Source organism: Pantherophis guttatus, chromosome 3 (assembly GCF_059756535.1).
Source record: "Pantherophis guttatus breed Tessera chromosome 3, ASM5975653v1, whole genome shotgun sequence".
NCBI lineage: Eukaryota > Metazoa > Chordata > Lepidosauria > Squamata > Colubridae > Pantherophis > Pantherophis guttatus.
In genome coordinates this window covers 29,683,956-29,711,955 of record NC_142065.1, presented here as the reverse complement: position 1 = coordinate 29,711,955, position 28,000 = coordinate 29,683,956, and the positions used below count along the sequence as shown (strand labels likewise).

The following is a 28,000-nucleotide window of genomic DNA, read 5'->3' as shown; positions in this document are numbered from 1 at the left end:
AGTTCAAGAACAAGGAAACACTTTAATGTTTTGATTCTTGTACAGAAAACCTAAATGATAACGCAAAAAAAAATTAGCACACCTGAAATTAGCAACAGGACAAACTAAAGAATTGCTACACATCCATCTTTCTTTGGTGGAACAGCTGTATTTTAATTATCCCCATAGATGACATTAGCCCCTCTCTTCCTCGCAAGAGTTGACAGATATCAATTTCTTTTTTCAAGGAAAGCATGATTTCAACAAGCTTTTCCCTCAACCAGATAAGGAGCTGAAAATACGAGCAACCAGAGATGAAGAGAGCAGCTGCATCCACAGAATGTTGGAAATCTCAAGCAACTAGTGAAGGCTAAAAAAGAGAGAAGTTAAATAAAACAATCCAGTTAAGAAACATTTACAAATCTGTCTCCCTTTGATATTACTAGCAGTTAAGCCAATTCAGTGAAGACTTTTACCACACAGATCAATCATGGTGTATAGCAGAACTTTAAAAACATTATCTATGTAAACATTTCTATTCACATACTACTCTAAGCTATAATGTTGTTTGTGTAGTTCTGTTATAGCATGTTATGAGAATCTAGGCCTGTCATGGCATGCAAGCTGTCGCCCAGCTCAGCTCTACTGCGCATGTGCGTGCGCCTCCCGCCAGCCAGCTGATTTTCGGGTCTCTGGCACAGGGATGAGACGCATGCAGGAGATGTGCATGCATGTGTGGGGGCAGGGAGGTCACACACGCATGCGCGGGGGAGTGGTGCACCTCCGTGTCAAAACCGTTTGCAGGGGCAGGGGCGGCACACCACCACCATCCCCCGCAGCCCATTTTTGGTCCCAGGAGGCTTCAGGGAGGCTTGCCAGGCCCCAAACGGAATGCTGGGGGTCACACACGCATGCCCGGGGTCAGGGGGAGCATGGCGGGTCAGGGAACACGGAGGACATTGCATTATGGGTGTGGGCACACGCACACGCTCTCCCTGTGCCCCTCCCCCTTGGCACGCGATGGCAAAAAGGTTAGCCATCACTGATCTAGGCAATTGACTTAGTTAACGCACCATCCATGACTAAGCTAAGGAACAGGGAACATGCACAGAGTTCCCCAGTATGCCATCTGTAGCTCTCAAAGGTGTGTGATCACACCAACAATATCTTGCTTTCAGGGGATTTCAGAATGGTAGCAAAAGCGCTTTGCCTCCTTGTCTTAACTCCTCCCCTCCTTCAAAGGTAAAACAAGGACTCAAAAGGATTCCTCCAAAAAATTGAGAGGCTGAAATGGGTCCCTAGTTTCTCAGATGTTGCTCATGTCTGGCTGTGGGGAATGTGTAAACCCAGCATTAAACTTTTATCCCCTTTGAAATGAATTATGCCACAAATGTAATTACTAATTCTTGAAATAACTATAGAAATGACAAACCTTTTTCTTAAATCCAGGAGGAACCAAAAACAACTAAAAACTGCACAAAATTGTAATATTAGAGCCATGTGCATGCACTTTTTTTATTTAATGGCAACCATGCATGCTCTGGGTTATATGGTGAGATTATAATCTCTTTAGACAACATTGGCCTCCCAAGTTCTAAGAACTAAATATTGACCAGAACTATTTGCTGAATGTGAGCCAGTAAGTCTGAGCCAAGCTATAATGGGTGGGTGGAAGGAAATGTTAGTCTCTCATTTATGCATAGAATGCAAGCCAGGGGAGAAAAAAAGACACCCAGGGCTCTAATTTTTCCAACCTAGGTAAAAAGAGCTGAGGACTGCTCTGCCTTACTTTGCTTGGGGACTTTTCAGGTAGCCCAACTTTAATGGCACACATGAGCCAGATCCCTTTCTTCTATGAGCCTAGTAAAGAGAGGATCATTATATACTGGAGTATATACTGGAGTTCGAACCTGTGGCTCCCGAGGACGTGGACAGGATTTTGGGACGGCTGAACGCAACCACATGTTTATTGGACCCGTGTCCCTCCTGGTTGGTGTTGGCTTCCCGGGAGGTTACACGAGGCTGGTTCCAGGGGATTATTAACGCTTCTTTGAGCGAGGGTGTCCTGCCGGCCACCTTGAAAGAGGCGGTGGTGAGGCCCCTCCTCAAGAAGCCCTCTCTGGATCCGGCTGTTTTGGCTAACTATCGTCCAGTCTCCAACCTTCGTTTTATTGCGAAGGTTGTTGAGAGTGTGGTGGCGCGGCAGCTTCCCCAGTACCTGGATGAAGCTGTCTATTTGGACCCGCTCCAGTCCGGTTTCAGGCCTGGGTACAGCACAGAAACGGCATTGGTCGCGTTGGTGGATGATCTCTGGAGGGCTCGTGGTAGGAGTTATTCCTCTATCCTGGTCCTGTTAGATCTCTCAGCGGCTTTTGATACCATTGACCATGGTATCATGTTGCGCCGGTTGGAGGGATTGGGGGTGGGGGGCACCGTTTTGTGGTGGTTCTCCTCCTATCTCTCCGACCGGTCGCAATCTGTGTTGACAGAGGCAGCGGTCAACCCCGAGGCGCCTTGTTTGTGGGGTGCCACAAGGGTCGGTCCTCTCGCCCCTCCTGTTCAACATTTATGTGAAGCTGCTGGGTGAGATCATCCGTGGTTTTGGGGTGGAGTTCCATCAGTATGCTGATCACACTCAGCTGTACATCTCCAACCCAGACCATCCCAACAATGCCTTGGAAATGATGTCCCAGTGCCTGGAGGCCGTGCAGGTCTGGATGGGGAGAAACAGGCTTCGACTCAACCCTTCCAAGACCGAGTGGCTGTGGCTGCCAGCGTCCCGGTATAGCCAGCTGGTGCCATCGCTGGTTATTGGGGGCAAATCACTGGCCCCCACGGAAAGGGCCCGCAACTTGGGTGTCCTCCTGGACACACGGCTGTCTTTAGAAGAGCATACAACGGCCATGGCCAGGGGAGCTTTCTATCAGGTTCGCCTGATATGCCAGTTGCGCCCCTTTCTAGATCGGGATTCCTTACACACGGTCACTCAAGCACTCGTCACTTCTCTTCTGGACTATTGTAATGCTCTCCACATGGGGCTCCCTTGGGGTGCACCCGGAGGCTCCAACTGGTGCAAAATGAGGCCCCGCGGGGGATTATGGGAGCGACGGGGCGCTCCCATGTGACACCTCTCCTGCGCGAGCTGCATTGGCTTCCGGTGGACTTCCAGGTGCGCTTCAAGGTGTTGGTGGCCTTCTGCCACCAACTGCCTCCCACCGGCCGGTTCGCTCCCACAGAGAGGGCCTCCTCAGGGTGCCGTCAGCCAGACAATGTCAGCTGGCAACCCTAGGGGGAGAGCCTTCTCTGTGGTGGCACCTACCCTCTGGAACGATCTACCCCCAGAGATACGAGTGATCCCAGACCTCCGGACTTTTCGTCGGGTCCTAAAAACTTACTTTTTTCAGTTAGCCGGGCTGGCCTGATTCCATATTGGTTTTAACGTTTGATACTGATTTTAATTGAAATGTTTTAAATTATGGGTCAAATTTCATTTAATTATTTTTAAAAATTATTTTAACTTTTGTGTACAAATGTTTTTATTTTGGCTTTTCACCACCCTGAGTCCGAAAGAGAAGGGCGGTATACAAATCTAATAAAAGATAAAAGATAAAGATACGACAGGTAGGTCCTTTTACTTACCATAGGTGTATTGTACATCAAATTCTTCTCAGAACAAAACTGTCTGCCACATTGGTTTAGTTGGCGTGAAATACAGGCAGACAGGCTTTTCTCCGTTTCTTTTGAACTCGAGTGAGCAGGCCTGGAGGCCAATTTTTCCACCCCTGGAGTCATCTTCATATCAAATTTTAAGGCTTTTCTGTACTTGCTTCGGCTGTTATTTCCACTGGATTCATGTTCAGATTTGAGGTCAGTGTTCCCATCAGGATCATCACAGGGTGGCATCTTTATTTCTTTAGTAATGGGAACTTCAGCTAAAATATAAATATCGGGATTTTATATCAATGCAGTGGGGAAAAAACAAGCTAGAAAGGCTTTTTGGTTAGATACAGAAGGCGTAACAGCTAAACAAGATTTTGTACCTACAGTACATTTTATAGATTTTTAAAATGCGTAACATGGTTATCCAAAGCGAACAATTGTTATTTCATCAAAGATGGAAGTCAAAAACTAAATTAGATCCCTCATCTGTTTTCTAATGCATGAAATCTTTCTTGCTCCAATAATGAAATACAATTTTCTATAATTGTTTTCAGCATGATTAACATTTGAGTTTAATAACAGTGAAAAATCTGAGTAAACATTTCGTGAAGAAGGCAGCTTCATATTACTGAATATTGGATAGGGATTGCTAATTATGATTTTGATGTTTTGAAGAGGGTTATTTATTTACACATGCTGAGAAGGGCAATCAAGACATTCGCCATTATTCAAGAGGAAATGTTCCTGACTTACCTGTTCATAAAGTTATTCAAAATGCTTTATAGTTAGATTTGTGCATAAGAACAACCCATGTGTATATTTTGCATGACACCAATTGAATCCAGGATACTAGTTCCCCTATGTGGAGAATTAGCAGCTGTATTTCTTTATATTGTAAAATATTGCATTTGATAACACAGACCAGTAATAGTTCTGGAGTTGTGGTGGAATAGTACCATTACAAACTTCACACATTGCAAAAAGGAGTTTTATTCTGATAGCAGCATATGCATATATAGATAATATAGTGGGATGATTACTTCATATCCTCAAATAAATCAGTATATTTCTAAGCACATAAAACTGACATTTTTATTTACCCAAGTCTTTATTTTCATAAATAAATAACTCAAGGTAGTGAACATACCTATTATTCCTATTTTCCTACAACTATCCTGTGAAGTGAGTTGGACTGAGTATGACTAACAGAAAGTCACTGAGCTGGATTTCATGCTTATGAGTTGGACTAGAACTCACTCTCCTGGTTTCCGGCTTAGTGTTTTAACCAGTTAACTAAACTGGCTTGTAACTAAGAGACACTCAAATGTGCTCCCACTGACAGTTTGGGTAGAAAAGTACAATTTTAGTAGCTTTTGTTCTAGAGCAATTAGCCATGGGATCCCAAGAGTCTTTGGTTTTTACTTCAGGAAATCTGCATTAACAGGTCTACCAAATGATGAATCTGTCAATCTACAATATGGGATTGCCATATTGATTGCCTTTGGACACAGTCTAAAAGCACAACACCCTTCTGTTCAATCAGTTTAACAAACTGCAGTCATCCAAGATCTTTCTCCTTGTGTGAAAAATATAAAGTTAAAAAACACCGAAGAAATTAAACCTAGTTAAAAGTTAGTACATCATGCCTATGTGACTCCTATTCCCTTGACATGACCAATCTTGGACACAAACATACACAATCATAACAAGCTGCATAACACCTGGCTATCCCTATCTTCCTTAAACAATCAGAACTTCCTCCAGCTGTCCAACTGAGACGAGCTAATAACAGCAACTAGCTGCCCCTTCTTTCCCATTCCTTTCCTTGTAGAGAATTCTTTTCATAACAAGGAATAATCAGCTTTAAAATATTAACTGCTATATGTTGAGAACACAAGACTTTAAATAAAAAGTCGGTGTGTGTGTGTGTGTGTAAAAAAATAAAATGAAATCTTGTACATGAAAACCACTTACCCTGCAAGTGGTTGGAAACACTTGCAAATATTGCCTTCACATTTCCACAGTATTTCCTCTGGAGCATGAACCAAGAGTTACTTATCTCAGCCTCCAAAGACTTGTGGAAGCCCCTATAGTATTGTAGAAAGTTAGCACCCAACCCTCTCCTAGAAGAATGAAATATTTTGAGAAATACTAAAAAGGTAGAATATTATATTTCCCTGGATGAAAAATGGAGAAACAGGCTCTTGGAAAGCAGCCCCCACCTTTCTTAATAGCCTTCAGCAGATGTCAGCACTTAAAAGAAAGCTAGGTCTATTCATAAGTAAATACCCTCACCCAAGATCCAACAAAGTTAGGATTAGCCCTCAGCCACAATAGGAATTGCCGAAAGCCCCTTCATTGCATCATCTCAGTTGCACCACCCCCAGAAGTTCAAACTTCAACCAAATTTAGCTCAGACAAACTCCTAGGATTTGTACATGGTCCCACGGGACTCTCACAACAGCCAATAGAATACATGTTCTTGCACAGGAAGTTCAAGTGCAAAGCCCAAAAGAAGCCCAATAAAAAAAATCCCATTCTCAACTCCATGTGGTCAGCTGCCCAGAACTACCCATGTGCTTCTGCTTCATCAATAAATGGACCCTCTTTCCAATCAGCCTCCATTTTGTCTCCAGTGCCTTTCTCCCGGCTTGGAACTGAACCAGATGAATATTTCTTCCAACAGTATCATCAGGATACAGGGAATGGCACTGACCTTATTTCAGTGCAGTCCCCAACTGGTGGAGAGGCCTGAGTCAGTCTTGATCAGTTCTGCCTAAATGACCTCACACATAATAAAGCAGAAAACTAAATATTTTGAATTTTATCTACATCTCCATTTTTAAGTGAAGCAGATTCTATTTGAATAGACATATAATGTAGTGCTAATTTTTCAGCTGTGCTAATATTTTGGATATCGTGGGATATAAAAAGCAATTTATAATATCCATCCCCATCTTGGCACTTCCTAGATACCTTGTGCTACAACCCATATAATTCCTACAAGTCACATTAAATGAAAAGTGTAAAAATTATAGTGCAATATGGCTTACCTTCATTAAGTAGATGTTGGAACCAAAAAATCAGTAAGATCAATAGTATCCCAAAAGGCAAACAAAACCAGAAGACAAAAGGAAATGTTAGCTCATTAATTAAAGGAACTAGAGGATACTTCATTTTTGGTTCAAAAGTCAGCCGAACTCACTATGCGCATGACTTTCTAAGTTTTTGCTGTGTGACACTAAATACCTTTATGTAACTACCCTCTTTTACTACATCATTACTTGAATCATAAAGCAGCTATGCTATCATTCCAACACAGCTGATATTAAAAAAAAAACATTTAAGCCTATTAAGAAGGGAATGTTACAGATTAAATGATAATTCAAGAAACTGCAGTATACCTTATATCTTGTACTTTAATTTGAAACAGAAAAATAAAGATAAGCAATATTTTTGCTATAAAGTCATTTTTACAGAACTATTCCATTTAAATATAAAGGTCCTTTAAAAAACCTGCTTAAACAGCTGAGATATGTAACAGTATAATCTCTTGCAAGATTTTCCAATAGCTGGATTTATTTTTTAAAAATGCTAATCCAAGGTTAACTGAACCATGGTTTACTGAATTTTCCCAACTGCCTGGGTTTCACAAAATCCATAAATAAAGAAGATTCTTTGGATTAAAATAGCACTGTGCCACAAATCAGCCAACCCATTTTAGGCCACCCTGTTCTAAGAATACAACTGCTATCAACAGAGTGAACTCCCACAAGAATTCTATAGAATTTCAAACAACACCCATTATAACTTTGCATAGTGTGAACCAAGTCATTATATCAAAGGTGGACAACCTGGAAATTGACAGCTGTTTATTCCCAGTTTGAAGTGGGAAATACATGAAATTGTAGTGCAGGTTCTAAAATAGGCATACGACTCTCTACTTAGAAATCATTCCACCCACGTGTAATATGGCAGCATGGGTGAGAGGAATAAACCCTGAGGAACCCTATTCTGGAGTAACCCCAGGCATGATCACTCCCCCCACATCTGTGATGACTGGAACTACATGCTCAAGAAAGGACAGGGTCACTGCAAAACCGTTCTTCCAAGTGCCAATGTTTGCAGGCAGTCCAGAAAGATGATCATGGGTACTGTGCTGTACCAACTACTGAGAGATTTAAGAGGACCAAGACTAGCATGTCCCCTCCTTTCAGGTCTCACCAAAAGTCATCCATGAAAGCAAGGAATGCCATTTTAATCCTACACCCAGATATGATGCTCAACTGTAGAAAACCCAGAAAATGGTTCCTCTAAGATCCTCTAAAATCTAAATCCCCAAAACAATCCCTATAAATGAAAGTTAGAGATTAGGTGATAGTTTCCTAAATTGGCTGGCCAAAAGATGTCTTCTGAAGATAACTATAAATTAAACCATTCTTACTTTCAAGATGACCATCATTAGCCATAATTCATCCCAGAAATCCAGCTTCACTCCTTCTTAGTAAGGGAATTTAGTAAGTTCCCTATCAGCCCTACTATAAGAAAACTTACATTAACATATATTTATTTAAACGAACTTTGAATCTCAATAGATCTATAAAACCTCTTTTAATATTGTTCTTCAGTCTTCCCTAATTAGCCTTCGAACATGCGGAACTACAAGTCCCATAAACACCAGTTTATACAAGTCTACTCGAAGCAGATCCTATTTCCAACATTAAATTGGGGGAGGAGGATATTATATTTTATTCAACGGTTCTCTAGTTCAGGTTCTCGAGTATTATACGTTTAAATATGCAGCTCGAAATTCCGTTATTTCAATAAAAAGAAGTTTTTGGACGCATATGCTTGCACACGCACCTACCCAGCAAAGTGGCAAATCAAATCCTAGTCTAGTCTAAAACAATTTTTCTTAATCTCACGGACTTTAATATGTTATTTGGGGGAATTCTGGGAATTGAAGTCCACACATCTTAAAGTCTGGGGTTGAGAAACTCTCTTCAAAGGGAGGAGCGGAACCGGCAACGCGCGCGGGTTTAATACTGGTCTCCATGGTGATTCGTCTCGTGAACGGAACAGTCCTTTAGAAGCCTTTGTTTCGAGTCGGAGAAAAGACGGGGAGGGACCTGACGGCCGGCAAGCTTTTTCTCTCGCCATGGAGGCAGCCGGAGGGGTGTTCCAGTTCCGCGACGTCCGATGGGACCCGGACCCGATGCTGGAAGCTCACCCGGCGGTGCGGCTGCCGGCTCCGGTTCCTCTGGTGCTGGATAACGGTTCGTTCCAACTGCGTTTGGGCTGGGCCTGCCCGCAAGCCGCAGTGCCCGGCGAGCCCTTGCTCCAGTTCCGCTCCTTAGTTGCTCGAAGCCGGGGAGCTCGCGGCGGCGCTGGCCCGGAAACCCAGGTGGGCAACGATCTGGGCAGCCCCGAACCCCTCCGATGGCTCCTCCGCTCGCCTTTCGACCGCAACGTGCCGGTTCAGATGGAGCTGCAGGAGCAGCTCTTCGATCACGGCTTCCAGCGCCTGGGCGTCTCCTCGCAGGTAAGGAAGGCAGAAGTGACCCGCCCGTTGGTACCGTTGGATCTTCAGCCGCGACAGTTGAGAAGCTTTCAACGACTTTGGACTCGCGGCGCAGTTGTTATAGGGCCAACGGAACTGCTAACCTAGATTTGCCGGGGCGTAAAGGAAATGGGACTTTATATTATATTTATTATATAAATATAATAATTTTATATTTAATTTATATTTATTATATTTATTTATTATCATTTATATTTATTATCATTTATATTTATTATAGGGATGCTATGGCTCAGTGGCTAAGACGCTGAGCTTGTCAATCAAAAGGTTGGCAGTGAGAGTAACAGAATTGGAAGGGACCTTGGAGGTCATCTAGTCCAACCCCCTGCTCATGCAGGAGACCTATACTAGGGATTTGAACCACTGAACTGCCAACCTTTCAGTTCAGTGGTTCGAATCCCTAGTAATGGGATGAGCTCAGCTTCTGTCCTAGCTTCTGCCAACCTAGCAGTTCGAAAGCACATCAAAAATTCAAATAGAAAAATAGGGCCACCTCTGGTGGGAAGGTAACAGCGTTCCATGCGCATTTGGCATTTAGTCATGCCAGCCACATGACCACAGAGACCTCTTTGGACAGTGCTGGCTCTTCGGCTTTGAAACTGAGATGAGCACCACCTCCTAGAGTCGGGAACGACTAGCACATATGTGCGAAGGGAACCTTTACCTTAACCTTTAAAGGAAATGGACTCCATGGTAACATTTGTACAGAAGGCCTCTCTGGGGCTCAACAATTTTTTCTGCGGAAGCATTGCCTCCCTAACTGATGTTCAGTAGAATTCATACCGCAGTGACAATAAGGCTGGAATGCATAAATTAGTGACAGGGTTAGATCGATAAGTGTCCTCAAACAAACAAATCCAGTGTTCTTCCAAACAAATTGGGAGAAAGTAATATAAGGCTTTTCTTAAGGGATATGGGATATATAGTTAGCAAAATATATATAGAAATACAGAAGTGGGCTCTGATATGAAGGACTAGTGCATTATGTATTAGGTATGTTCGCCACCTTGAATTATATATTAAAAAGGAGGCATAAAAGCATAACTATCTTATTAAAGCATGTATGGAGCATCTTTTGCATATTTGGGGCACATATAACATTACATTTACAAGGGTTAAATGAAAAGTAACGCCCCATCCAAAATTTCAGTTTAAATAGGACATTTTAATAAATAAAATAATAAATACAATAATAATACATAATAAATAAAAAAAAATAATTCCTGAAATGAGCCAGTTTGGTTTAGTGGTTAATGCACCAGACTAGAAAGCAGGAGACCATGAGTTCAAGTCCTGCCTTAGCTATCAAGGTCACCTGCGTAACTTTGGGCCAATCACTTCTTGTTCTGGGTAAAATAGGAGGAGGAAAGTGCTGGATATGTTCATTGTTTTTAGATATTTGTAAAAATAATAAAGGTGAGATATAAATACATAAATAATAAATGAACTCTTTTGTATCCTCCATATGCTTTTCCACATAATCATCATCATTTGCTACGCACCTTGGGGAACAATGGACAAACTTCTTAAATCTTTCATTAAAGAATTCCGCGCTGATCCTGACAATCCTTTTCTATCTTCATTTGAGTCAGACACCCGTGAGATATTATTCTTTCCATTTTCCAAAAAGGTGGAAGTTGCATGGCACCAAATCTGGACTGGCAAATGGTATTAAACAGAGAGATCAACTTTACAGTTATTATTATTCCTATCTTTTGTATAATTGGTCAATTCAAGCAATGAACATACCCTAACATCCCTGCCTTCTATTTTCCCACAACAACAACCTTGTGGGGTAGATTGGGATGAGAAAGTGTGATTGGCTCAAAGTCTCCTAGATTCTAGGCCAGCACCTTAATCATCACGTACATGGCTCTTGAGTGGCTTTTGGGGTGTGAGACCTGACATTGCCATAAATTCTTGTGCTTCTGAATTGTTGTTTCAAAGTGTTAAGTGTTGCAATGTAGCACTCAAAGTTGATATTGGTGCCAGCTTCACCATGTGAATAATACCATCTATATTCCAAACACCTGTACCTGACTTTTCCGGCTGCAATCTGGATTTTGTATTTTTTTCCTCAAAGATAAAACTTTATGATGATTTCCAGAAAAGGACACTTTATTTCTGGTCATCATAATAGGCTCATGTTGTTGTAATGAGGTGTTACAGTGCTGTGAAGAAATTCCTTACCTTTATTTTCATAACATGACAATTGCTGACAGCTGTTGAAGGTTTCATCTATGCTGTCAGCATGTAAAAAACCTTCTTGCATGAACTTTCTGGTATTGAAAAACATCAAGAATGTGACACATGTTTCTGGAAAATGCCAAACTTGACAATTTGTCTTTGAGTGATTCATCAGCTGCCCTTAATTAGTTCATTAGTTCATTTCTCATTTATAACAGGATGGTTGCTGCCACAGATTGTCCACTTTATTTTTGGTCACATAAATCAGCTCTTCATCGTCTTTACATTTTTTTTTGTTCCAGTGATACATAGTACAGTAGAACCTCTGGTCACGACCATAATTCGTTCCATAACTTTGGTCGCAAACCGATTTGGTCGTGACCTGAACCTAATTTTGGAAATTTGGCGCTTACAAAAAAAATGGCACGGAAGGGGATATCGACTGCGGGGGGGGGGGGGGAATGTGATTTTTTTTTTGGTCGTAACCCAATTTGGTCATGGTCAGAAGCGTTCGTGACCAGTGGTTCTACTGTACTGATGCTAGTAGTACCATAAACAACCTGCATTCATTGTTGAACTTCATTTGGAAGGACTCCACCAGCAGTCAAAAATTGAATCAGGGCATTGCTTAAAGTGCAGTGATTATTTCTGCTTCATGAACAGCAGCAATACAGTCTTCTCTCACACTTCCCCCCCCCAACTAAAGTGAAAGAAGCGTTGCTAAAGAATGTGTCAGAGCTTCTGTACACCAATGTGGCAATCTTTTGACAACATACAACATTGGAGTTATTTGTTTTCATTCAGCCCTTGTCTTACAGGACTGGTCTGCCAAAATCAGGTAACCATCAGATGGTGTCAAATGCTTGGAATGGTTTACCAGACTAGAATTATAGTGTGCATGCATTTCCCCTGGTGATTAAATTAATGGAAATATACAAATGCCCAGTTTGCAAAATTGCTTTCTACATGGCTAATCTGCAGAGTAAATTAGCCAGTCCAGATCCTTTGTGGGAAAAAGTTCAGTTATGAAGCATTGCTATTTCCAAGAAAGAGTACATTATCCAAGTATGAGAACAGCATAATTCTTGTTTTGTAAGTGTTGCACATTTAACAGCACTTAAGCTTTTTTGGTGAATGATGAACAGAATCTGTGGTATGCAGATTACACTTCTAGAAAAATCCTTCTGTGTTCATTAATGCACATACACACATTTTAGTTTGCATATCTGTGGAAGAACACATAAGTAATAATACCTATCAAAGATACCATGTGTTGGGGGTTATGTCCTTACATGTAAAATTAAATTTCTAAGTGCTCTATTTGTAGGAATTTGTAATAAACATCAGTGACCTCAACATGGTGATATATGCATCATGAAATCTGTACATATGTCTGTCATGTCATTTGATGAAGTTACAATGTAGAAGTCATCATTTTATCTTCCTTCACTGTCCCTATTTATGAGTATAGCTACATTGATCATCTTAAACTGTCTTGTTGAGGATTCACAGATTGTCACTTCTTGTTTTAATTTTGTTATAGGGCTGTGTTGACCATCCAATTGTGATAACAGAGGCTGTCTGCAACCCTCTCTATTCAAGGCAAATGATGTCAGAGCTCCTATTTGAATGTTATCAGGTTCCAAAGGTTTCATATGGTGTAGACAGCTTGTACAGTTTCTATCATAACAAAAGGCAAGGCTGGCCTTGCAGTGGGCTCATAGTTTCTTCTGGATACCAGTGTACTCATATTTTACCAGTCTTAGAAGGCAGGTGAGTTATTTCCTGTTTACCAATAGAATATAAATTTTCATAAATTACTAAATAATTACCTTTTTGTGTGTGTCTACAATTTAAACTTCTGGCTTGAGTTTGGGATGCCTTGATAAATCACTTTCACTGAAGAATGGACAGAAACCTGACTCTGTCTTCCTGAATTCTTTCACTGATTTTTGATAGAATTAATTAAGATGCTTTTCATTATTATATTCCTCATTGGGACTTGGGCGCACATACTTCGATGTGAGATCAGTTCTATAGAATGTGTGGAAGACTGTATTTTGGGAATCTTTACCTTAGTTCGTCTGCATCAGATTTTGAGATATCTATAGGTTTTGTCTTTTTCTTTTTAATATCTACAACAAAGAACTGCAACTTTTTTCTCTAGGGCTACACCATATATATGGTGTCAGCATTCCGAGTAATGCACCCATTGGAAGCAGAACTCCGAGGCAGGTAGATTCCTCTAAGAACATGTTCATTGGATACACCATTTCAGCACAACCAGTGAAAACCAACTCTGAAAGTTCCTGCGGTTTTCACCTAATTAAAAGAGTAAAATTTTCCCCCTTCCAGCTGTCATCAGTCACACTGTACAATGAATACACCTGGCAGGCTCCTCTCCTCCTTCACCAGCCACCTGTTACAATGACCTTGGTTCCCACAGGAAAAGTTTTTATTTTGACTGTAAGCTGAGCTATCTACTTCCCCCTCCCCTTCTTTCTCAGGCTTCGTGGCAACTGTGAGGCAGCACAAGATGGCTTCAGCCAGGTTCGCTTCAGAGTTGACATATGGCAGATATAGTCACTCTGAGGTGAGATGGGCAGCAAACAAATTTAATAAATAAATTAAAATAAATAAATATTTATGTCCACACTCTAAAAATGGTGCTGGGAATGCTGAGGGGTTTTTTGAAAGGGAACTTCAGGAGTTAGGTAAAATGTGCCCTGTAATACTCTGCAAGTTTTAAGTCATCCAAATTACTCTAGTGCTGCTTAAAGTTCTGCAAATTCCCCAAATGCAAAAAAAAAAAAAAAAAAAAAAAAGCTAGCATGTTTTATTTTGTGTAGGGGGGGTGGTGCCTTTGACTCCAGAACTATACTGATGGGTGACATATTGTCCTTGGACAATTGTTATTCCCCAATCTACATTAACCTGCTAACATAAATTAGAAGAATGCTTTGATAAGTTGGCACAATGTTCTTCTTTTCCTTTTTCATCTTCTAATTTCAAGGAAGTAATGGAAAAACCCTAGACAGACCTATGTGGGCAGTTTAGGTTTAATGAGAAACGAACAACCTTAAATATGCGCAAGATAAAATTGAAATCTACATGTTAGAGAATGTTCTCATCTCAGTGGAAGTATATAACTAAAGGGCCAGTTTAGCTATTTGGAGTTCTCGTAATTAGTGACTTTATTTGTAATATATTCTGCTAAACATTATAATGGTTTCTATGATTTTGCCTTGGTGTGTTGCATAATGTAGCCATTGAAGTTTATTGAACTTTTATTGAATACTAATTTAATAATTACTATTGAACTTTTATTGAATAAATGTAGCCACTGAACAAACAGTGTTTATAGTACAACCACTATTTACATGTAATTTTGGAGATTAGCAATGTCTTAATTTAAAGCATACTATGCTTATTTAGTTTGTATGTTTATGATGTTCAAGCTTGATTTTAATAATCTATTGCACTAAAAATCTCAAATGGTACGAAATATGGCAGTTAAAAATAACTATAGCAGAAACTAATTTTCATTCTTCTGTTCTGTATCACTTACACTGGCTGCTTATCATTTTTCTGATTCACCCAATTTAATGCCCTGTCAGAGATTGAGAACCAAATCAATCCTTCTTCTTAGTTGTCTTAAATCTCTTATGTAGCCTTTGGGAGTGTATTAAATATGTTTTTCTTTTATTCAATTAGATTCTCTCTTGGATAATTTTTATTTTAAGTATAATTTAATTTTTTGTGAATTGGGATATTTTAACTGTATTTTGATTATTTTTGTATCCCCAAGTAATGAAGATTTCTTAAGAGTTTCCACTACATGAGTGAAAGCAACCAATATTGATGATAATATTGACTGTGGACATGACATAAATGGCCACTTGAAAAGTCTTTAGAACTTGGTTTCTGATAGAGAAAATGAAACTGTTCCGTACAGCCTAATTTTTCCTCCATTTTTATGAAATGTTAGGTTAGATGCACGAAACTGTAAGCGCATAAATCTTGGAGGATGCCAGGCAGCTCTTTATCTCCAGCGCCTCCTGCAATTGAAATATCCAGGGCATTTTGCTGCCATCACGCTTAGCCGTGTGGAAGAAATACTCCATGAGCACAGCTACATCGCGGAAGATTATAAAGAAGGTAAGGCATTGCTGTCAACAGTTATCATGTAACTTTATTTCTTTTGTGTCATCTGATTTTGTAAAATACAGCGTTTGGCAGTCTTAAAAAAATAGAGTGAATTTTTTACTACTAAAGCAGGGGTGTCAAACTCGCGGGCCAGATGTGTCACGTGCTGGCTCCACCCCCATCTGGTTTAGCGAAAGGGGGGGGAGTCCCGATACGTCACGTGTTGCTGCCATGACAATGCGAGTTTGACACTCCTGTACTAAAAAGATTAGAAAGTATCTAAAACTGCTTTGCAAATCTGAATAAGACATTAGAAAATATGTAATTTTTACAGCATCCAAAAATACAGTATTTTAGTTTAGTTCTAACAAATAATAGTTTAGTAGCACAAAAAATAGTTTAGTCCACAAAAAACCAATATCCTCTTAATCAAAAGAAGATAGAAATGTGTGGTAAACAGGAGTCTCCTGAACTGTTTTGGTTGGAATTGTGTTCCATTAAAGGACCAGGCTGGCATGCTGTGTAAATCAGCCACAGTGGCTTATTCCCAAAAACTCAGTTAAATAAATGATGACTTAATATAAATGCAGCCAATGTATTTTCAGTGAATAGGATGAAATAACCACAGCCTTATCTAAAGAATACAAATCTTTTAACATGCTTTGATTTCATATATCTGGAATTATTGGAACAAACTCTGTGTATGGTTCTTCAGTCCAGGAAGTTCAGCAAACAGGGTGTAGCAGCTAAATACATATTATTGCTTAAATCAACAAATGTGTTTAGAGTGAATAGAGAGATGAAAAATGAGTTCACTGGAAAATTGTGTTTGCATTGTATAAATAGACACCAATATAGTGCATGTTGTTCTATGTTGTTGCAATTTTATATTTTAAGAATAAGCACAAGCCAAATCATTAATAGAGCAATATAGGGATTGTGTGGATTGCTTCATTTTTTACATTTTTCTTTAATTTACTGTATATCACGAATGATTTGATATATTCTCTCATATTGTAAAATATACAATATGAAAAATAACATAATTAGAGTAAGATTGTTGAAAACAGTGGAATTTAAGATGGACTTAATTAATTTTAAGTGTTGATTTTAGTGGATGTACTGTAATTATGCTACCAATTGGATATAAGATACCTCACCCACCCTAAAATCCATTTGAACTCTACCTTTGGCTTCATTGGAAAGCTGTTAAAACATGGCAGTTTTGACAAGTCTCTAGAGATTAACTGCTGCACTTTTCTGCCATCTGTTTGGTAGCATGCTTTTTAAAAAAATTGAATTGCTTTTGATTAGTGTCATGCTGTTTATTTATGATGCTACTCATCTATGGTTTAGGTTTGTGAACTGCCTAGAAATGTGGAACTACACCAGTAATAAAAATAAAGCACAGTGGGCTAGGTCAATATTTGATTCCCTTGAAATCAACCTAATTATGACCTGTTTATTTGAGATCTAAGAAGAACCAGATAGTTAGATCCTAAACTGCTGAAGCTGAACATAATCACACAATCTGACCCAACAGTTGGCTTTATAAAGGCCATTTTATAAAGGAAATGAGAAGAGTTGCTTCCCCAATTTTGATCATACTGATTGCTAAGTTTCATTAATGCATGCTGTTTGCTTTTTCTGGTTGGTTTGCATTGGAATTTTCTTAGAAAATACTATTTTTCCCTGCAGTTTCTGTTTTCTAATTTTTTTTGGCATCAGATAAATACAGTTTCTACTTGTTCCTTCGCTCATATAGATTGGTGCAATACCATAAAAGTCATGTAGGTTTTCCCACAGCAGGCAATTTATTTATTAAATATTGGGTAGAAGTTAGTTCTCTCTTTCCTGTCACCTTCTCTTCCCCGCCCCCCACAAAAAAAAAAATCCTACATTGCTTTTTCTTAATTTCTCAGGGCATTCGAATAGATCAAAAATTATTACTATGATTGTTCTGAGCAAAAATCATTACTGTGATTTGAACAGAGATGCAAAAGTGGCGATCACCTGAATACTATGAGAACAATGTGCATAAGATGCAGCTGCCTTTTTCAAATAAGCTCCTTGGAAGCACCATCACGTCTGAGGAGAAGCAAGAGCGACGGCAGCAACAACTTCGACGGCTTCAGGAACTTAATGCTCGCCGTCGAGAAGAAAAGCTTCAGCTGGATCAAGAGAGACTGGAGAGGCTTCTTTATGTTCAGGTAACTCCATGCACTGCTGGAATTGGAATTTTAGTTAGGAGGAAGTGAAAAATGAGAAACTGGGGGAGGATTATTCTTGGAATTGTATTCTCTGTGAAATATTTGTTCTCAGAGGGTCATTTTCATTTTATTCAAGTGAAGGAATTAAAGATGTTAATCAATTGCCAGCAAATAACAAGTCGCTTATTTAGGAATCAATTTGGTTCTCTTTTCCAGGTGTAATTTTTCTGCAGGAATTCCCTTAGTTATAATAGAAAATAGACAGTGAAGGCTAGTGATTTGTAGCAGGTTAACAGTAAAAGTAGATTCTTACTAATGCTTCCTTTTGTAGGAACTGCTAGAAGATGGCCAGGTGGATCAGTTTCACAAAGCTTTGATGGAACTGAACATGGACTCTGCTGAGGAACTGCAGTCTTATATCCACAAGCTCAGTTTGGCCATTGAGCAAACTAAGCAGAAAATCCTCCAGGCAGAAGTTAGTGTTGAAGTGGATGTTGTGGACAGCAAGCCAGAGGTATCATACATGGGAATCAATATTTGGGAAACAGTTTCAAGATTTTGTTCTCTTGGATGTACTGTAACTTCATACAAGTGTACACATTTCTCTCTCCTGCTCTTTGTTTTGCCATCTTTAATTCTGTCCTTAAGTCATTTGCAGCATGACAAGATGATGATACTTACTAATATTTTTCTGAAAAACAAATGTATTCCAATAGGCTTAGAGAGTTTGGGGGGTGGGGGGAGACCTCTGGGGAAATTGTAAGGAGGGAAATGTCCTTTCCTAAAACAACCAACCAAAAAGAAATCCATGAAGATTGAACAGACTTATATAGTACTCAATGAAAGCTGGAAAAGTATTAAGCAACACAAGTTAAAATCTTCACGTTTTCTAATCCCAGTTTCTTGCAGGCCTCTCTATTTACACAACTTTGTTTTAGTATTCTTGAGAAAAACTGATTTATACACAGATTAGATAATGCATATTTAAGGCCAAAGAGTCAGAAGATAAAGCCTGTTTAAGTTGGAAGTGTGACAAGTTTCTCTCTTTATTATTGTTCCCCAACCACTCATGTTTCATTATCAGAAAAAGCTCAGGACACTGAAACAGGTGCATATTAGAACATTGTAGTAATGATTGAAGAAATGGGAACAAATTAGGTACATATACGCTCTACTAGTTCTGAGATATTTAGTTCAGTAAGTATACTTAGCAGAATTGCCATCACTGAACCTTATAAAATGATCTTTATATACAAGAATTCTTGCTAGACTTAGAATCATGCAATTGCTAGAACTATTGTGTCAAATTATGGCAAAAGAAGTAGAAAAAAGCAGGAAGTGGCCATGAGCATAAATGTATGTGGATATTCATGGTAGCTACCCTGTTTCCCCCAAAATAAGGCATCCCCTGATAATAAGCCCAATTGGGCTTTTGAGTACATGGCAATAAGGCCAAGCACTTATTTCAGGGTTCCAAAAAATATAAGACAGGGCCTTATTTTTGGGGAAACACAGTAACAGCTTTAAAGGCTTCACTCTCAACCTTTGTTTTTCATAGTAATTAAATTCCTTATTTATTGTTGCTATATAGGTTTTTTCCCTTGAACATTTTTAAAAAATGCTTTTTGCACATCTTTGGGGGAAAAGAGTTATGATCTGAAGATAATTACATCTTTCAAGCAATATTGCTTAAAGCATTGTAAGTCGCCCTGAGTCTCCGGAGAAGGGCAGCATATAAATCAATCAATCAATCAATCAATCAATCAATCAATCAATCAAATAAATAAATAAATAAATAAATAAATAAATATTTAATGCATGCATTTTGCTTACATGCAAAGGAATGTCAACATCTATATGTAAATTTTTATTTTAAGCTGTGAGGATTACTTTTTTCATATTTGCCACCTTTAAAAATAATATATTTGGAGTGCAATTGAAAAAAATGCATTCTTGGAATGTAATTCCCAAATCCAATGTTGCATAAAATCTCTAAACAATCAACCATAGGTCTAGTAATTAATTTTTACTTGATGATACCTTTAGTATGTATGTGAACTCATACGTGTTCTTTCAATCTAGTAGTTCTTTTGTGTTGTCCTTTGGGATGATAACCTCCAGAGTTGCTCTATGAGGGAAATGGTCGGTTTTTAAATATGATATAGAAATAAAATAAAAACTAAGTGTTCCAGCTGAAATTACCAATTTATCCAAATTCGAGACTTAATTTGCCAACAAATGTTTATTTAAGAAGGTTGGTTAAAAGGAATGAGGATGAAATATTTGATGAGTTTACTGGTGAGTTTAAAAATATGACATCTTGAAAATTAGGCTTAACTCTATTAGAGACTGCTTGAAATGAAATGACCACAGTTTGGAACAGAGGAATATTGCTGGAACATCAAACTTGTCCATTTAAAATAATTGGAAATTTGAAAACCTGCTTTCAAAGGCAGGTTAGTGTGAACTTCACTCTGAAGGAAATAAGATTTACTGAATTTGGAAGTTTAAGAATATTTGTCTCTCTTCAGGAAAAAAAAAACGTTGGTTTGGTTAATTGGTTATAGCACCTTTTAGAACATAACATATTCATCCTACCTTATGTGTTTGTTTTTCTTGAAATAACTTCTAATGTTTTTTCTTCCAAGATTCCTGATCTTGATCCATTGGGCAGTGAACAATCCATGGAAGATGTAGAAAGTGTGAATGATTTTGAGCCTTTATTTGCTGAGGAGCAACCTGAAGTTGAAAAACCAGTTACTACAGTACAGGTTTGTTTTTAAGTAGACACAATCTCAATTTCAGATAAATGTTTGTTTATTTGCATTGTTCTTGATGTTTAGAAGAGCTAACAGTTTACAGTATTTTACTGGAATCTCTTTCTATGCAATTTTTTGTGGGGGTTTTTTTTGGGGGGGGGTGATTTCTGTAGATAAATCTCTCCTTCACCTGAAACTTTCCTGCTGCTCATGCGATTACATTGCTCTCAATATGTAGAAGATGAAACAGCTTTACTCTCTTGAAATCTCTCTCCAATCTCTGCTATGCCAAGAATGGGATGGGGGAAAGAGATAAGCAGAAGTGTTGCCTCAATCATATTTACAGTCATTTTTTAGAAAGCAATTCCATCTGCTGTTTTCTTTTATTGCAATCCACTTGTATGCAATTGAAATCAGAGCTGGAAGTGTCAGGGCAGGCATGCCTTCTATAACTAGGTTTAATCATGTTGGCAATGTTATGACATTGTAGATGAGTATTTTGGGGTCCTGACTGGTGAACATGGAAGACAAAGGCAGTTTCCTGTAATTATTTAACCCAAAACAACTGTGAAATCCAGAGGTTACAAGTGGTGTCTGATATAAAGGAAGTACTGGGGAACATCCTAATTACGTATGTGTGTTCCTGCCAAGGGGAAAAGTGTCAAAAAGTCAGGAAGTAGAAGCAGATGCTGTGAGGAAAAGAAAACAATTCAGTGAGAAATTAGTATTCTTTGTTATTTCAGTACTAATATAAATAATGCTGTTTAATATTGTTATGCTGCATGATTTTATTATTTTTCTCATTCTGTTAAAAAATAATGATTTTGTGGGGAAAAGAAGAAGAAAGTATAGTACATGATCAGTTTCAGTTTCCCCTTTCTGCCCTTTTTTATCTTTATTTCTGGAGTGAAAAGGGATCTGACAGACAAGGAAAGATACCTGGAAAATAGAGGGCAACCATAACAAGTGAATCATTTAATTTCTTGTTCCTGGGATAGGTTAGATCTATTCCCCTCATAGGGGATGTTCCTCATAGGCCTTGGCCCTTCAGCAGCCTTGTTGTGATTGTTTCTGTCTGAGTAGGATCGTCTTCATTTTGCTTCTTTTAACTGCAATACTTTTAGGTCACAGCATTGCTGTTTGCATTTTACCATTTTTAGCCTTGGACGTCATGAAGCAAATGGGTTGTTCAGTTTCAGCTGAAGGGGCACAAATGTTGTGTGTAGCAGTCAGAAACTCACTAGGTGTAACTTTATCTTGGATATTGCACTGGCAGTAGCATTATTAGGTATAGTATTTTTCCTGCATGTCATCCTTACGGCTGAGGATTTCAAAGGTTGCAATTCTATGTTTTAAATGCTGTGTAGAACACACAGTGAATTTCTGCTTGTCACTCAGCTGCTAGCTTCTAGATAGCAAAACACAGGATTTCAGCTATGAAAATTTCCACTTAGAAAAGACTGGTAAGCAAGGGAGAAACTAAAACCATGCAATACTAATTCTAACAATATAGATTGAAATTGCCTTTTCCCAATTTACTGTTCTTCAAATATACTGGACTCACTTAATTTCCAGCCAGAATGGCTTTGGAGGACATTGCAGTTTGTCTAAATAGTATTAAGGTTTACCATAGCTTTCGTGTTACAAACCATATCTTTTCAGTACAATCCAGGTTTAGCATACCTGATTGCTTTTGGATCACACTTGCTGTGTTATATTTATTTGTATTGCTATTTGAAAGATAATTTTTAAAATAATCTGTCTTAATTTGCCAAGTAAGAGAGTGATGTTCCTATATGTAATTTTTAAACTATCAGACCAGTTCTAGTACCTGTAGTCTTGATTCAATTACTGTAATTTTTTGTTGACAGACAAGAAATAGTTACGTCATTGTCATATCTAATTTTCTAGTTATGTACATTCCTTATTGTGGCTTACAATTAAAATAGTAGGAATGTTCACATGGTAGAGTTTCCCGATTTTCTTTGCAACAAATTATTTCACTCATTTTATTAAATTACTGTACTACACAACTTGGAAACAAGCCTGCAATATAGTTTATCCTATCAATGCCTTGCAAAGTAGAGCGAAGAGATGAACTATAAAATCATCATTATCACAACAGGTGAATCATCTTGTCCTATAACGGAAATTTGAATCTTTTGATAGGACCCAAAACTAAATAATCCAATTAATTTTTAAAATTCTTAGTGCTGCCTAATTATAATGAGAAGAAGGTGGGACTTCAGGGAAGTCCTGCCTTAGCATTTGGCCACTACAGGTGCCCCCGACATAAGTGACGTCGAGCTGGCCATGCCCACCATGCCCACCCCACCCAAGGCCCTCCGAAGTCAAACAACCCTGATGCGGCCCTCAATGAGATCAAATTTGACACCCCTGTTCTAAAGCATTGCTCTCCTGAATCTTCATGTTTTTACAGCCCGTGTTTAATTTGGCAGAGTATCATCAGCTCTTTATTGGCACAGAGAGAATCCGAGTTCCTGAAATTGTCTTTCAGCCATCCCTAATAGGAGAAGAACAGGCTGGGATAGCAGAAACCATGCAGCTTGTCCTGGACAGGTAAAGTTACAGACTTCCTGATTTCCTAACTTAAATTGATGTGCTTAAGAATATGTTCTCAGTGTTCAGAGAAAGATGCTTTGAATGATACAGTGAGTTAACATGTAGTCAACTAGCTTTGGCTCAATGTGTTGTGCAAACCCTGGCAGTTGCATTCATTCAATAAATCATGGTTCAATTAATCATGGATCATAAATTAGGTAAATTAGTGTGTTTTTTACTTATTTGCTTTCAGATTAGCCTGAATAATATTCATACTATTTTTTAAATAAGAGAAGAGGGTTTGCATTTGCAGGTTCTGAGAAAGCCAAGTTACACATTTAGCAAAGTATTGTGGGATAATATATGCTTTGTAAACTACTCTGAGGATAACATGGGGCATATTTCCAAGAAAATATATAAGAGTAGTATAGAACTATATACTTGACACATTCGGTGACACTCTGCTTTTGTGTAGCTTTAGAAAATACTGTTCAGTGTGTTGCTGTCATAGCAATTGTGTTTAAAAGTTGTGCTAGACTGGATTAATGCTACACGAAAAAAATGAGACATACCACAATCTGAGGCACACAGTTCTTTCAACTAGGGAAAGCAGGGGAAGAATGGGGCAGAGTTGAAACCTGAAGTTTGCTATAACCATTTAGAGGTATTAGTTGCCATTGCAGCTGATGAAGAAGAAAGAAATTATTTTTTTTCCAGTTTACTAAAAAATTATATATTTTCTTAATTAATTTTTCATCAGAGTTTAACAATATCTGATCACAGACTGTCCTTTCTAAAAGCCATACTTTTTCATGTCCTTATCGTATCTAGATTGCATTTGCAATTGATGCCACTGTGATAGTATAATGCCCTGATCTTCAAGATCTTGCTTAGATTTTAATTTCCTTTCAGTGTCCAAAATATCTTTGTATCGAACTTCACCAAATTTAGGTATGTAAAGGCTTCCATCGTTGAGAGCCATTCTGGGATTTTCAGATAAATCTTACGTTTTATTTTTTGCCCATACAGATAGTAGTGAGTTTCTTATATAGTGATTTTGAAAGTATCTGTGAATTTTATTCTTCTCATACTATTACTTTAGAGAAGCTTTTATCATCTGGGAAGATTTTATAAATTAGGAAAAAAAGAAAATTAAAAAAAACTTTGATTTAAAAAAATACTTGTAGGGCTAAGAATTGAGTAGCAATATTTGTAGCAAACATGGTGTCAGCTTTGGAAGCCATATTAGGCCTGAAGCTTCCACACTGCCACCTTCTCATGTGTGGGAAAATAGGAGGGTGAATTTAGTAGAGGGATTGTCTTTAGACAAAATAGCATTCTTCCTTCCGGTCAAGGTCAGGATGATTCTGCACCTGGAGAAGGAGTGGTTGGAGTGCTGTCTTGAGATGGGACGGATGGTGATTGGAGCATGTGATCAATTGATGTGAGGGGATGGTTTGGGGGCTTTTGATTTACTGAGGAAAAACACAGAACTCTCATATTTGGGTTTTCCCAGATGTGCCAGTATACTTATTCTAATAAGTAGAACTTTGAGAAGATGCTTGCTTCAGAGTTTTTAATTGGAGTTGAGGTTTTTCTGGAACTCTGACACATGGAATGAAGAATGCCACAAGAAAAAGGGACATGGTCGCTCAGTGGCTAAGACGCTGAGCTTGTCGATCAAAAGGTTGGCACTTCAGCGGTTCGAATCCCTAGTGCCACATTACGGGGTGAGCTCCCATTACTTGTCCCAGCTTCTGCCAACCTAGCAGTTCAAAGCACATGAAAAATGCAAGTAGAAAAAGGGACCACCTTTGGTGGGAAGGTAACAGCATTCTGTGCGCCTTTGGCGTTTAGTGATGCCGGCCACATGACCACAGAGACGTCTTTGGACAGCACTGGCTCTTTGGCTTTGAAACAGAGATGAGCACCGCCCCCTAGAGTCGGGAACGACTAGCACATATGTGCAAGGGGAACCTTTACCTTATGCCACAAAAGTGTGTATGCCACAAGAGTACCAGAGAACAGCCACGAGGATCCTAAGATCTGATTACTTTAAGGAGGTGCAGATGAGTGCCATGTTGCACTCTTACATGCTTTTTAGTGCCTTTTTTATCTTCGAATTCTAAGCATTGTACTTCACAGCTTTATACTCTGGAAATCTTTGAAGTTTAAGCCAATCTGGGTGCCCTTTAACTTTCTGAATTTTCAGCAATAACCACATGGGCTTCACATAAACATCTGAAAAACCTAGGTCAGGGAGGGTGGTTTAGCTTGTAGAGATATGTACCATAGGTAAAATACTTCAGGGGAAAGGGAACTAAGCTATTGTTGATACACTGGCAGATTCCTGTATCAATAGTCAGACAAAAAAGAGCCTTAAATGTTTTGATAACAGGGTTAGTTTTTGTTTCTTTTTTTTAGATATTCTAAAGATCAACAGGAAAAACTTGTCCAGAATGTCTTCCTCACTGGTGGAAATGTGATGTATCCTGGAATGAAAGACAGAATCCAGAAAGAATTGCTTGAAATGAGGCCATTCCAATCAACCTTTCAGGTAGAGTATTGTCTTTGCCAATTGAAAGGGAAAATTCAAAAGCTTTATATAGTGAAATATTCAACGTTCCACCATCAGGTTATGCTCAGATTTTGTGTGCTATTTATTTATTTAATTTATGTGCCACCGATTTCACCAAGATGTGACTCTAGGCTGCTATTAATACAGTTACTGGGAGTATGCTTCCTAAAAGAATTCAGTTGGCTACCTGAGGAAGCAGATGGACCTTTGATTTTATCCAACAAGATTATTTTATTTTCAGAAGGTTTGACACATATTTGCTTTTAAATATATCCTACTTTTCTATTTATCAGTGTGCATACAGCAACTGACAAGTACACAAATAATAAAAATGCAATTGTATAAATGATGGAATGTTAAAAATCAAAGCCATAGAAACCTGTTATAATTGCAGGAACATAAGTACATATTTCGGAAGGAAAAAAATTCCATTAAAAAAATTCCATAAGAGGGGAGTCCCATAGTCACCTCCCTAGGAAAGTGAAGACCGAAGAATTCACAAAGAGCCATTCTCATGAGAACCTATCTATCCTTTCCAAGTTCATCTTAAGAAGCAGGCATTTCGTGCAAGAAAAGACAATACTTGAAATTATTTCTACCAAATAGTTTTGCTTACAAATTGTCTCTATGGTGTGATATTTTTGTTGCCTTGCAGGTGCATCTTGCTTCTAATCCTGTTCTTGATGCATGGTATGGAGCTCGGGATTGGGCACTAGAGTACATGAACCGTGAAGAAGGCTGGATAACTAGGAAAGATTATGAAGAGAAAGGTGGAGAATATCTTAAGGAACACTGCGCTTCCAATGTCTATGTGCCTATCCGTCTCCCAAAGCAGGTTCCACGGACTGCCGAAACGTCAGCATCAAGTAAAGTGCCAGGGACTGCCACAAACAGCATCTCTGAGCAAACGTGATATGTGTATTATTTTTGGACGAAGGTTGTTGCTTTCCAGAACTACAAGATGGTCTACAGAATTGGATGTGCATTTCAAAGACATGTATTGGGCATCTCAGCCAAGGTGCTTCTATATCTTAAAAAGGCAGCTATACTTCCCCACCCCCCACCCCCCATGACAGAAAATGTTGAGTGTCCTATGTTTGTGGTTGCCATGGGAAAAAAGGACTCGTACATCAGTTCTTGGTGTAAAAGAAACAATATGAATATTTCAGAGAAAATGCTTATTAGCCTAATTGAATCAAACATATAATGTGTTTTATATTAATAAATTGTTGCCAAGGCTATTGGTTACATCAATATCTTGTCTTGGGTTTATTTCATTTCATTGTTAATACGTCAGCATAATAATTTCCAGAGGGAAAATAACAGCATTGAGTTTCAGGAAGAAAACTGCAGCACTGGCAATGTTAGTCCAGAAGAGGGAGCATTATCCAAAGAAAAGTGATGTTTAGGAAGAACATAACCTTATCAAAATTACAGTTTTCGTGGATGCGGAATGGTGCAAATGTCTAGCTATCTTTTTTAACATAGGGATTTTTAGTGAATTGGCATCATAATGAATCATATTAATCATTCTTATCCAAAAAAAAGCAGTTTAAATACGCATCAAATAAAGTTCCACCCTTGGTAGCCATATAGTGTTTTCAGCAAACCCTAATCTCAATATCCGTTCTGACTGTAAACTTCAGTTATGTCAGCATTCAACAATGAACTGAATCCAGTTGTGCTGGGTTTACAAATCCCAGCATATCCAGCCAAGGGTATGACTTTAATTAAAGAAAGGTTGAGCAAATAATGGATCTCAATATAGACTAATTTCTTATAGATTGATTATTTACTCTTTTTTACATTAAGCAGCCTTTTTTTTTTATTTGCCATGTTGGATTTCTTCTAATCTACTGGAAACCTAATCATCACTTTTTCAAATAAGATTCATAGTTAAATCTTGATGAAAAAGTGTAAATTTAGCATCTTTAGAGAAGAAAAGCAATAGGGATACAACCCAAATTATGATCCAATTTCTGGCATTCAATCGTTGTAGTTCTCTCTAGATAAAAGAAGAATGCCATCTATTAAAAACAGTTATAAGGTTTTGCTTATATAAAATGCTGAAGTTATTTCAGTTCCTTAATAATCATATTCTTATATGATTTAGTTTAATTTGTTCTGATAGTTCCTAACATTACTTTATTTGCTATTTATTTGCTAGTCTTTTTCTCTAAATAGCAGTTTCAGTTTAGAGCTTTGATAATACAGTCAGGGAGACTCAAAAGTTTTGCTTTTTCTCTCTTCTTCATTCTAATTCCCTGGTTGTCTTTTGAGGTGGTTTTTTTTTTTTCTTAATCTCTATTGTCTATCTACTTACTCAATGGATCAATAA

The 28,000-nt window shown here is 38.5% G+C and overlaps 2 protein-coding genes across 5 annotated transcripts; one reads left to right on the top strand and one right to left on the bottom strand.

Annotated features, from left to right (window-relative positions):
• Positions 1-2: 2 nt before the first annotated feature.
• ADIG (adipogenin) lies at positions 3-8,654 on the bottom strand. 4 transcript variants are annotated; one of them, XM_034413944.3, is made up of 4 exons: positions 8,507-8,654; positions 5,614-5,762; positions 3,619-3,911; positions 3-349 (listed from the first exon to the last, which is right to left on the bottom strand). In XM_034413944.3, the coding sequence occupies exons 2-4, from the start codon at positions 5,678-5,680 to the stop codon at positions 332-334; spliced, it is 378 nt and encodes a 125-aa protein (XP_034269835.2). In that variant the 5' UTR covers positions 5,681-5,762; positions 8,507-8,654; the 3' UTR covers positions 3-331. The 4 variants fall into 4 exon arrangements, with proteins under 4 accessions (XP_034269835.2, XP_034269836.2, XP_034269839.2 ...); XM_034413945.3 differs by lacking the exon at positions 5,614-5,762 and adding an exon at positions 8,084-8,177 and having other exon boundaries at positions 8,507-8,648; XM_034413948.3 differs by lacking the exons at positions 5,614-5,762; positions 8,507-8,654 and adding an exon at positions 8,084-8,458.
• ACTR5 (actin related protein 5) lies at positions 8,609-26,916 on the top strand. The gene is made up of 9 exons (XM_034413942.3): positions 8,609-9,181; positions 12,951-13,180; positions 15,396-15,565; positions 17,546-17,763; positions 18,095-18,277; positions 20,412-20,534; positions 22,963-23,102; positions 25,509-25,641; positions 26,318-26,916. Exons 1-9 carry the CDS (start codon positions 8,798-8,800, stop codon positions 26,573-26,575), a joined length of 1,839 nt encoding a protein of 612 aa, XP_034269833.1. The 5' UTR covers positions 8,609-8,797; the 3' UTR covers positions 26,576-26,916.
• The last annotated feature ends 1,084 nt before the right edge of the window (positions 26,917-28,000 follow it).

Bases quoted from the DNA above. Each gene is read 5' to 3' on its own strand.
- ACTR5 (XM_034413942.3), top strand. From the start codon at position 8,798: ATGGAGGCAGCCGGAGGGGTGTTCCAGTTCCGCGACGTCCGATGGGAC. The intron at 18,278-20,411 runs GTATCATACATG...TTTTCTTCCAAG, and splicing joins TTGTGGACAGCAAGCCAGAG to ATTCCTGATCTTGATCCATT. The intron at 20,535-22,962 runs GTTTGTTTTTAA...ATGTTTTTACAG, and splicing joins AACCAGTTACTACAGTACAG to CCCGTGTTTAATTTGGCAGA.
- ADIG (XM_034413943.2), bottom strand. From the start codon at position 6,816: ATGAAGTATCCTCTAGTTCCTTTAATTAATGAGCTAACATTTCCTTTT. The intron at 3,912-6,692 runs GTAAGCCATATT...TTTATATTTTAG, and splicing joins CCAACATCTACTTAATGAAG to CTGAAGTTCCCATTACTAAA.